General features: G+C 34.1%; 1 protein-coding gene across 5 annotated transcripts in view; it reads right to left on the reverse strand.

Moving 5' to 3' along the window:
* Positions 1–12,345, reverse strand: part of Evi5 (ecotropic viral integration site 5) — a 210,014-nt gene that overhangs the window by 102,207 nt on the left and 95,462 nt on the right. For all 5 annotated transcript variants that reach the window (XM_058585230.1, XM_058585233.1, XM_058585236.1 and 2 more), the window contains one exon: positions 10,163–10,223. In XM_058585230.1, the coding sequence (XP_058441213.1) occupies positions 10,163–10,223 (61 nt within the window). The remainder of the gene's footprint in view (positions 1–10,162; positions 10,224–12,345) is intronic.

Here is a 12,345-nt window from a genome sequence, read left to right on the forward strand (position 1 = left end):
TGCTTGATTACCTAAAACTTGTCAAAATTAATTTCAGGTATTAAATACAAATCACCCTACATTTAAAAAAATCATCTTTTTGTATATTCTACCAATATAATTTCTTATAAGTTCCCTATAAAAATTATTCCTTCAATTTTCAATTCTCTTTATGTTATCCTTTCATTTTGCCATCCCTGAATTTTCAAACCCCACTTACTTTCTATATCAATTTGTTCCAAAGCTCAATCCTATTTCTCAACTCTAATTTTTTCTAAAACTTCTTCCTTGGAAAATCATTTCAACAATTGAATATTCCATTTTGCCAGTAAAGACTTAAATACAATTTGTATAACAAATGGAGTCTTATTTCAGGAAATAAGAGACTATAAATTTTTATATCTTAAATAGATCACAAATTGGAATATTACAAAGATACTTTGCAAATTGTATTTTCTTGTTCTATATACTAAAACATATCTACATAATTTGAAATGGACATAATGTATGACCTCAGAATATAAAATAACAGCTAGAGAAGTAAAATTGTCCCAGATTTCCTGGTTGTTCCTTCCATGTGTAGCATAGTAGATTACATAAATCAGCCAATTATTATTATTAATACTAGAGTTTCTGTTTTGTTTTTGATACTGAGGATTAAACCCAGAGGCTCTCTATCACCCAAGCCACACCCCCAACTCTTTTTATTTTTTTGAAACAGGATCTCACTAAGTTACAGAAGCTGGCCTCAAATTTGTGATCTTCCTGCCTTAATCTCCCAACTCTCTGAAACAACAGGCAAGTCTCTGGGACTACAGTTGTGCACCACCATGCCTGGATATTTAAAAAGCCATTTGAAACCAAACAAGATTCTCATAAGGTTCAACAAAAGGTTCCCAAAAGGTTCAACATAAGGTTCAACAAAAGGAAACATTTTGTTTCTCCTGAAAGACTTAACTTTAAGTTTCAACTAGACAACTAAGTAAATAGTTATTTATGACAGAAGTGATAAAAATAAATTTTTAAAAATTTTTTTTAGTTGTAGAGGGACACATGCTATCTTTGTTTATTAATTTATTTTTTATGTCGTGCTGAGGATCTAACCAGTGCCTCAAACATGCTAGGCAAGCACTCTGTCACTGAGCTATAGCCCCAGCCCCTAAAATAAAATTTAAAGATTAAAATATTCACGGGAATTTCCTTCCCCCACCTCCTTTGAATCTTCTGAAATCTATTTTACTATAAATTAAAATCTAATTTAAACCTAACCAAAAGTTTTAAAATCACTTTTTCTTATTTAATGTTTTGACTGACTGATTGTAGTGCTAAAGTTTGAACCCAGGGCCTCATGCATACTATGTGAGCACTTTTCACTGAGCTATAATCCCCAACTTCTAAAACCACTTTTAAATAAATCATTGCATCCCCTTTTGTGTGACATATACTCCATGAGGCATGAGTATTATTTTAGTTCTTTTATCTCTTTTTTAACAGTTTTTCTTTGGGTGTCTCTTTTTATTGCTATGAAACTTTACAAGGAATTAAATTCAACTAGATTTGTTAAATATGCATTTTGTTGAGAAAAAAAATCACATCTTTAAATAAAATTATTTTTGTCTCTCTATTCATCTTTTTAAAAAGTCTATGTGTAGGGCTGGGGCTGGGGGTCAGTGGGAGAGCACTTGCCTCACACATGTGAAGCAGTGGGTTCGATCCTTAGCACCAAGTAAAAAATAAATGAATTAATAAAGATATTGAGTCCATCTACAGCTAAAAAAGTTTTTAAAAAACGTCTATGTGTAAAGTTTTTAAAGTTTCTTAGGGTGTATCATATTTTTCATTTAGGTTATACCTAGATATGCTATATCTATTTCTATTTTAAATGGGACTTCTATTTCCAGTGTATTTTTGAACCATTTATTGCAGATATATAGTAAGCTAGTAAGTAAATCTACTTGATTGAGTTATTATTAATCTTTGCCACACTTTTCTAGAATAGAGTGTTTTGTAAGATTTAAAATGAAAACTATTAAAAGATCACTAGATATGCCTATATAAAAATACACATCTTGTACTTGAAGCAAAAAGCTTTTTTGACTTAGCAAACTAGAAAAGAAAAAAATGAGACTAAGAGTAAGAACAAGAATTAATATTACTAAAGTAGTAGTGAGGGCTGGAGATGTGGCTCAAGCGGTAACGCGCTCGCCTGGCATGCGCGGGGCGCTGGGTTCGATCTTCAGCACCACATAAAATAAAATAAAGATGTTAAAAAAAAAAAAAAAGTAATAGTGAAATGGAAACTCAATGCTGAAAACAACACACCCCAGGAACATTCTTTAGGAAATTTACTTAGTACACATAAAAAGTCTTAAAAATACTAGTATCCCATAATTCAATAATACTAATTTTGACAATTAGCTATAAAAAAAATAAGGAGTCAAAAAACCTTTATATACAAAGATGTATGAGTATTATTTTTGATAATGAATAGTGAAAAATAACCTAAATATCTCCAAACACAGGAATCTCAGTTTCAAATAACCTACTCTTTTTCTTGGGAGGTGGCGGGGGAGGGTAACAGGAATTGAACTCAAGGATACTCAACCACTGAGCCACATCCCATGCCCTGTTTTGTATTTTATTTAGAGACAGGGACTCACTGAGTTGCTTAGAGCCTCGCTTTTGCTGAGGTTGGCTTTGAACTCGCAATCCTCCTGCCTCAGCCTCCTGAGCTGCTTCAAACAACTCACTCTTTTAAGATCATCTCCCATTCTTTCCAGCTTCTTCACATTATAAAGTAACTCAATTCCAATAATTCTCCTTTTCATTAGAACAATCCTGTGATCCTGACATTGTTTTATTGTCACTTAATCCCTGATGTCCTCTCTTCCCTCTAAACAAAACGTCACTTCCAATAATTATACATACTTCCTTGCTCCTCTCCCCCTTAGCTGTACATCTGCCCAATGAAGCCACTATTGTGGATTAACTCTGAAAACACTATGTCTGTGTATCTATAGTGGCATGTCTAACCACAGGGAAAAAAACAGGATGTTTACTTAAATTAACAATCATAAAATTCAGAAATTTCCTTGTTGCATCCTTCTCACACCCTCCCAGATTACTATTTTATACTTATTCCTCTTCCTTTAAACCAGCAACACTCAAACCCACTGCCACTCAGCTTGATAATCTTCTAATTTCACTGAAAAAAACTGAAACAATCAGAAGATAATTTCACCCTAAATCTTATCTACATTTTTGCCCACATTTTGGTGTAGGTTCCTATTATTGTAGATTAATTATCTCTTCTAGTATACCAAGTTCACTTCCTACCTGTGCACTCAATCTCATAACCTTGACTCCAGCAATTCCCACTGTTCATTCATAACCTTTAATTTTTCCTACTTAATTGTCATCATAAGAGCATGTAGCTCTTTTTCCCATTTAAAAAAACAAAACAAATATCACAACTTTATCTGGCTACTGTTCCATTTCTCTCTTCTTGATAGCAAATTCCTTGAAAAATATCCCTGATTTTTCTACTTCTATTCCAGTCAGGTTTTAGTGCCCACCACTTCTCTGCTCTTTTCCAATTTATTGCCAGGCTGTTAAACCCAATGGTCATCTCCATTCTCATCTCCAAACTATTTTTAGCATTTAACACAGTTAATCTTCTCTTCCTGAAAGCTTCTAGGTCTTTACATTTACCCGATTTTCTCCTACTTTGCAACTTTCAAGGCTTTCAACTTTATTGGCTTACCTGGGGCTCAATTCTTGAACTCTCCTCTATTTTATCCACACTCACTTGACAAGTAAACTCACCCATTCTCAATGCTCTGAATACATCATCCAGCCAATAATTGCCCAATTTATGTTTTGAGGCTGTCTTCATTTCAGATCTATTTGGCTACTTGGACATTTCCTAGGCATCTTATTCCTAAAATATCCAAAGCTGGACTCCTGGCATTCGCACTAAACCAGATCCTATTACAATGCTCCCCATCTTGGGTAGCAAGGTTTCTAATTGCTCAGGCCAAAAAAAAAAAAAAAAAAAAAATTGATTACTTTCTCTCTCACATCTCTACATTCAATCTGTCAGCTTTATCTTTAAAATCTATTCATAATCCAACTACTTCTTAACACTTCAATCTAAGCTACCATCATCTTTTTAAAAAATATACATTTATTTTTTTTTTTATCTGGTGCTGAAGACTGAACCCAGTGCCTCACACATGCTAGGCAAGTGCTCTATCACTGAGCTACAAACCCAGCCCCATCATCATCTTTTGCCTGCCTCATCTCACCAGCCTTCTAGTTAATTTCTCTGCTTCTGTTTCTACCGTCTGCAATTTATTCTCAACACAGTAGTAAGACAGATCCAATGAAAACATAGGTCAGATCTTGTCCTCTACTGAAAGTCCCCAATGGCTTTCATCTCACCAGGATACAAGTTGCAGTCATTATCATTAACAGCACTACCTTATTTACAACCTGCTCTACCTTACCCACCCCTTTCTCATCATGATATTGTCCCATCCACAAGGCTCCTCAGGCACACTCTAATCCAGATTCTTCCAGATACCCACACAGCTAACTGTGTCACCTCCTTCAGGTCATTATTTAAAAGTTACCTGTTCAAGTTTTCTAAATTTTCAGCCTAAATACTACCATTTTATATTCCCTTTCCTGAAAATACTTTTCTCTCCTTAACACTATCCATCTAAAATACTATATAACTTACTGTTCTATTAGTGTGATTTCCATACTCGAATGAAAGCTCCACAAGGGCAAGAGTTGGTCTATTTCATTATTACATCTCAAATGCCCAGAATAGTGCTTAGGCATGGTAAGATCTATAAATTATTCATTAAATGAATGACTTATTTAATAAATTATTCTATTGTGCCTCCATTGGATATTGTATAATCATTCTTTATTTTTAGGTATTGGGTACTAAACTCACGATTTCATACTTGTTAGATAAGCAATCTACCACTGAGCTATGTCCCCAGTCCTTTTTTAATATATATATATATATATATATATATATATTTTTTTTTTTTTTTTTAATTTTGAGCTAGGGTCTCACTAAGTTGCCCTGACTGGCCTCAAACTTGCAATCCTCCTGACTTAGTCTCCTGAATAGTTGAAATTACCAGGTGTGGGCCATTGCACATGGCCAATCATTCCTTTTTTTTTTTTTTTTCTTTTTCCCCTCTCTGAACTTTATTATTTTCTTATTGATTCTTTTTGGTTATATATAACATAGGATTCATTTTGACCTAATTATATAATCATAGAATATAATTTGCTCTAATTCAGTCCCCAGTACTACACCTTCCCTTCCCAGCATCCCTCCCACGTTCTCTTTCCTATACTCTACTAATCTTTCTGCTATTTATAGTTTTTTTTAACTAGTGCCTCATTTTTTAATGAAAAGATTATAATAATACGTAAAAATGGGCATTCAAATATTTTTTATATCATAAATATATCAAAGTTTCTTGAAAAGCAGTACAGTGTGTATGTTGAAAAACACACATGGACCTGAGAATAACTTCTTAGAACCCTTGCCTTTCATTGGTTCCTATCAGTGTGACCACTGTCATGGTACTTGAGCTTTCTTTCTTCAAAGAAAAATTAAATTAAGAACCCTTTCATAAGAATATTCAAAAATATAGAGATAATGTTTGTAAATAAGCCATGATTTATTAAGTGTTAAATAAATGTGAGCTTCAATTCTACTAATACCTGACACTGACTTTTAAGTATAATTTCTGACAACTTAAAATGTTTTCTTTTCTATGCCAAGTAGTAGACATGACTGTTTTTATATCATTCTCTGGCTTTCAGCACACCTGAAATATTTCCTAATTTTTGAAACAATAAAAAATTAACTTTTACTAAAAATCAGCCAGAATTTTTAATACTTCTCATTTGAAGGGTTATAAAGCTCTGTCCCAAAGCACAAATTTAAACATGAAAATCAGATTATCAGTCCATAAATGTCTTAAATTGAATGAGAAAATAAAGATTTTTATTTTTAAAAAGATTTGTGTTACCATAACATAAATTAGAATTTTAATATTTCTTACCTCCTATCTAGTCAGGTGGAAAGAATATCAATAGATTAGAAAACAAGATACCAATAAAGGTATTTCTATTAATAAAATACCTTGCATGAGGCCTAGGTTTGTCCCTGGTACTGCTAAAAAAACAAAAACCAAAAGAACAAAAACTTCATATCATTCCAGTCTGATTTTAGACATCCATATCAAAATTTCATGATCATACCACTTGCTTAGGTAAAGGATGGTACAGAACCAACTCCCTGGATGCTTCTGAGGAAGACCAAGGCAAGAAAATACAAGTTTCAAGGCCCTGGATCCCCAGCATCAAAAAAGAAAAAAATCCTTAAGAAAGCACTAGTCTAGCTGGGCCTGGTGGTGCACATCTGCAATCCCAGCAGCTCGGGAGGCTCACACAGAGGGATCACAAGTTCAAAACCAGCCTCAGCAAAAGTGAGGTGCTAAGCAACTCAGTGTGACCCTGTCTCTAAATAAAATACAAAATAGGGCTGGAGATGTGGCTCAGTGGTTAAGTGTCCCTGAGTTCAATCCCAGGGGAGGGAGGGAGGGAGGGAGGGAAGGAAGGAAGGAAGGAAGGAAGGAAGGAAGGAAGGAAGGAAGGAAGGAAAGAAGGAAGGAAGGAAAGAAGGAAGGAAGGAGAGAAGGAAGGGAGGAAAGAAAGGAAGGAAGGAAGGAAGGAAGGAAGGAAGGAAGGAAGGAAGGAGAAAGAAAGAAGAAAAGAAAGGAAGGAAGGAAGGAAGGAAGGAAGGAAGGAAGGAAGGAAGAAGGAAGGAAGGAAGGAAAGGAAGAAAGGAAGAAGGAAAGAAGGAAGGAAGGAAGGAAGGAAAGAAAGAAAGGAAGAAAGAAAGGCAGAAAGAACGAATATTATTAAAGAAGAGTTAATCTGAACATTAACTGTGGTCAGGTCCAAGTTAGAAATGAGATAAACTCAAAAGTAAAAAAAAAAAAAAAAGGTACACTCAAAAACTGTTCCAGTTTTGTCCTTTATTGGGTTGTGGAAATAAAGACATGAAAATGACACAAGAGTAAGAAAGAGTTAAAAGTAAGACTACTTAAAAAAAAAAAAAGACTACCTCTAAAACCAGCATATTTTATTTACCTGATATATTCCACTAACATTTTTAACTCTTCTTTCCCCCAGATTTTTTTTCTATAAACAATTTCATGTCATTTGCCTGAGACAAATGAAGTACTGTAGTCGGAAGTATTTTGTGAGGCATTATGAACTATAACTTTCCCCTCAAAAAAGATATTTTTTTAAAAAAACCACAAATATAGGCTAACATCTGCTCAGGATCTTTTTTTTTCTGAAAATGTTATTGGTGTTTCTATATTCACATGATTTAATTTTATAAGACAATTCTTCAAGAGCAAAGATTTTTCATAATAAAACTGTGATCTTTTTCCCCTAATAACATAGTATGGTAAACTGAATCGAATGCTTCCCCATCCTCAGATTCTTAATTTGTAGTTCATAATATTCATGATATTCGATAACCCATACTCTCCACACTCATCAGGATGACTTTTTACTTTCAGTAGGCCGAAGTGCAGGGTGTGATTTAATATTAACCTTACTCATGGTACCTAAAAAGAAAGCAAATGGTAGAGCAGCAGCTTGGGTGACAAGAACAAGGAGGATGGTTCACAACAATATATCCATTCTTTTCTCTATGAAAAATGTAGAACTATCAATTTCCAATTGATAGGCAATAGGTTATATAAGTGCAAATAAGTCATCCAGAAAAGGGAGGAGAGAGAGTTCCGGTAAGAAAATAGGAGTGACCGCTTTTGAGGAAGACTAAAGGCAAAAAAAAAAAGAGGAGTTTAACAGAATCCATTCCCTTGTAAACAGTGCTGTGGAGTGGAAGAAGTATTTTATAGCAAGGTTCAACACACAGCTAATGAATTGTACACAGGTGTGGATCATCTGATGTCTTCCCATGTCCAAGTCAAAAACAGACACAATCAAACATAAAGTTAAAAAAACAAGTCACCCAGTTGAAGCAACTGAGGCTTGGAGGATAGGTAATTTGTTCAAAGCTATATAGCTAATCAGTGGCAGAGCCCTGACTGGGACATAGTTTGAAGGTGAGAAACTTCATCAAAGCTACTTGTCCCAGGAGGTGTCAAATGTTTATTTTTTTCAACTATTCTTTCCATTATGTCCTAATTTTTACTACATATTAAGTGCTACTTTATAACTGATACATAGGATAATCTTAAATATATACATTTTCAAATTAGACAGCACCACATTAATGCTTAGGTGGTAAAATTGTATTTTTTTTAATTAATTTATTTTAGTTTTTCGGCGGACACAACATCTTTTGTTTGTATGTGGTGCTGAGGATCGAACCCGGGCCGCACGCATGCCAGGCGAGCACGCTACCGCTTGAGCCACATCCCCAGCCCGTAAAATTGTATTTTTGAAGTCTGATGTTTGCAGATATGCACACAGGTTTTTGACATTTACTATGTTCATTATGTATCATTAAGGTAACATTTAAAATTATTATATATTTTGTCATTTTGTCTATACTTATTAACAAATTAGCATTTTCTAATTGATGTAACAAAAGCTTTGATGTAATCTGTTAGATTTTGCATTTTTTTTTCATTACTGTTACATTTAACCTCAAGAATGACTGATTCACTGGGTTGGGTGGTGCATGCCTGTAATCCCAGTTACTCAGGAGGCTGAGGCAGGAAAATAAAATATTCAAAGCCAGCCTCAGCAACTCAGAGAGGCCCAAAGCAACTTAGTGAGACCCGGTCTCTAAATAAAACGTAAAAAGGGCTGGGGATGTAGTTCAGTGGTTAAGTACGCCTGTGTTCAATCCCCATTAGTCCCCCGCCCAAAAAAAAAAAAATAGAATGACTGATTCCTTACATTATTATATTAATATTGTGAATAATCATGTAAAATGTTTTGAGACAGAGTACTATATTTATTAATATAAATTATGGCTTTTTTTTCCATTTGGTAGGAACCGTTCCATCAGTATAGAAAACTAAGAACATTGTTTTTCACTGTATAATCTGGCATTTGTTGTAAATTAAAGCTTATTTTTCTGTTTAAAAACAAAAATTTGTTCAATAAAGAAAAAGAAGAAGTCACCCAGTAAAAGTTGTTTTATATTTTTGTGGGGTAAGATTAGAAACTGGATCACAGTATGCAACTGGTGCTTCCACTCATCATCCCCCTACTGTAGCATCAAGATAAAAGCCAATGCTGGGCATCATGGCATATGCTTATTAATCCCAGTGGCTCAGGAGGCTGAGGCAGGAAGATCACAAAGCCAGCCTTATCAATTTAGTGAATCCCTATGCTTAGTGAGATAATGTTTCAAAATAAAAAATAAAAAGGGCTGGGACATGACTTAGCACCCCTGGATTCAACCCACAGTACTTTATTTGAAAAAAGGAAAAAAAAAGATAAAAACCACCAAAGTTTTTCAAAGTGAAAGTTCCAACGATGTATGCCAAAGACCCTCAACTAAGACCCTTCTAGGCTTACAGGAGGTACAAATAAGAATTTTAGAGTGTGTGCAGGTTATTTACATGTCCTCTAAATAAAAAATCTGTTATCCTGGAGGGAAGTAGTTCAAAAGTATAAATAACTTTGCTTAGGGAAGAAAGAAATTCATTGATCAAAGCTTCCTGCACTTTAAGACAGCAATAATTAGTTCTACTGTAATGATTTGTTCTATTTAGTTTGTCTGTAGATTATGATCCTGTTAGCTTGAGCATAATGTGTTACAGATGATTTTCTCTACCCTTTTACAATTATTCTTAAATGGAATGTAATTATCTTCTCAAGGAGCTCATTCTCTCTAAGTAATCACCAAGATATCTAGGAAAAAGGAAGTGCTACTCTTTTGTACCACTAGAATAAAGCCACTTCAGTCGTACAATCCTACCTTAGTCTATCTTTAACTATAACCTAGGAGGATGGTCAGTAAATAAATAAAAACTTCATTGCTAAATTTACTGCAGATGGCAACCATACATCAATATAATTAATATCTATTGCTAAATAATTGAATTCAATTTGTCTTCAGCACTTAAAAAAGCTCTGAAATTCTTACTTTAATTTCAACTTGCTCTTCCATTTCTTTAGTTTTTATTGTGGTGTATTCCTTTTCAAGCCTAAGAAGAAAATTAAAAAAAGTTAAATGAAGGTATGTTTTCATTCAAAAGTAGTTATTAGATTATAAAATTTAAAAATACATATTAACATAAAATACAATTTTAATTTTCCTCAGTTTATAATTTGAGATCTTGATATGAGTAAAATCACCTGAAGAGTTACATGGAGTTTTACAAATGATCACTTTGGCCAGGCTCAGTGGCACACACCTGTAATCCCAGTGGCTCAGGAGTTCAAAGCCAGCCTCAGCAACTTAGTGAGGCCGTAAGCAACTTAGTGAGACCCTGTCTCAAAATGAAAGAATTTTTTAAAAGGGCTGGAGATGTGGCTAAATGGTTAAGCACCCTGGGATCAAACCCTACTACAAAAATAAACAAACCAACCAACCAATAATTACTTACAAATGACAAAAATAAGTGCCATACTACAGTAAAGTTTAGAAAGTGAAATACATAAAGTACCAAACACAAAACTAAGTTGACAAATTCAACTCATCCCTAAACCTATGAAAGAACCAACTACCAATTCCCTTCAAATTAAAACACACCTGCACTGTTCAAAAAATCCTAACACTAGCACTGACTTAAAAAATTATGGTAAGGTTAAAGGAGCAATTCTTCCTTATAGAAGAATTCCAATTAAAAATGTCTATAGAAGGAATGAGGCAAATACAAAATTTATCATTAGAATGTCACAATAATAACTGCCACAGGCAAAAAATACCAGTGGATCAGTTAGTGACCAAGGTTTACACAGTCTTAAATTATATTTCTCAAAATATTTAGTAATTACTAAGGGAATATAGTAAATACATGGTACAGAATCCTGGTAGGTAGCACCTGAGCTAACTGATCAAGGCTAAAATCACAGTAATACAAACTGAATATGTGTCCCTGTGAAGATGTAGTAAGACGGACATACTGCTTCTTTGGACTTCTTCCTAGTAATGCATATACCTCAAGTAAAAGAAATCATCAAACAAACCCAAATTGAAGGACCTTCTACAAAATAACTGCCAAGCTCTCTTCAAAAGCATTAAGGTTATGGGGTTGGGGTTGTGGCTCAGTGGTACAGCGTTCGTCTAGCACACATGAGGCACTGAGTTTGATCCTCAGCACCACATAAAAATAAAATAAAGATATTGTGTCCACCTAAAACTAAAAAGTAAATATTTAAGAAAAAGGAGTATTAAGGTTATGAAAGTCAAGAAAAAAACTGTAATCCCAGCTACTCGGGAAGTTGAGACAGAAGGATCCCAAGTTTGAGGCCAGCCTATGCAACTTAGAGAAACCCTGTCTCTAGAAAAGACTAAGAGGCTTGGGAGGCTGAGATAGGAGGATCACAAGTTCAAAGAACTGTCACTGACTAAAGGAGAGTAAAACATGACAAATAAGTTAATAAGCTATTTTACCAACTCTACTATAATTCTAAAATGATCTAATTCTATAATTCTAAAATTATCTTTAAAAATTTCATAGGCCAATCCCACCCATGGTGGTTCATGCCTGAAATCCCAGTAACTCAAGAGACTGAGAAGGATTGCAAGTTCAAGGCTAGCCTCAACAACTTAGCAAGACTCTGTCTCAAAATTTAAAAATTAAAAAGATCTGAGGATGTAGCTAAGTGGTAAAGCACCCCTGGATTCAATCCCCAGTTTAAAATATATATAAAAATATATATTTATATATAAATTAATTAATTATATAAATAATATATTATATATGTATACATACACCAAAAACTAGTCCCATCAAATTAATTTTTTCTGGTTCTCAACCAATTACTGCAAATATTAACCAGATCAGGCATGAAATAATTTAACTGTTGCAAAGATCAAATTCCTCCTCAAAGGACAAAAACCTATTTTCTAACTATATCCATCATCTCACTTAGCTAACAGCAACTTGTTATAGGTTTTTACACTCATTCTGAGACATAAAAACTTGCCTAAGCTCACACATCCCTGACTGCTACAACACTATGTCTCTCATTAAGGTATGAAAAGTAATTTATAAAAGATTCCAGGAGATGCAAAATATTTTGAACAATGGCTGCACTGTTGAAATTAGCATATAGCCTTTGAAAACAACTACTTTGAAGTAATTGATTGTTATGTACTTG

The sequence above is a fragment of the Marmota monax genome, unplaced genomic scaffold (assembly GCF_021218885.2).
Source record: "Marmota monax isolate L192 unplaced genomic scaffold, Marmota_monax_Labrador192_F-V1.1 WCK01_AAM20220418_F8-fsc00070, whole genome shotgun sequence".
NCBI classification, from domain to species: Eukaryota; Metazoa; Chordata; class Mammalia; order Rodentia; family Sciuridae; genus Marmota; species Marmota monax.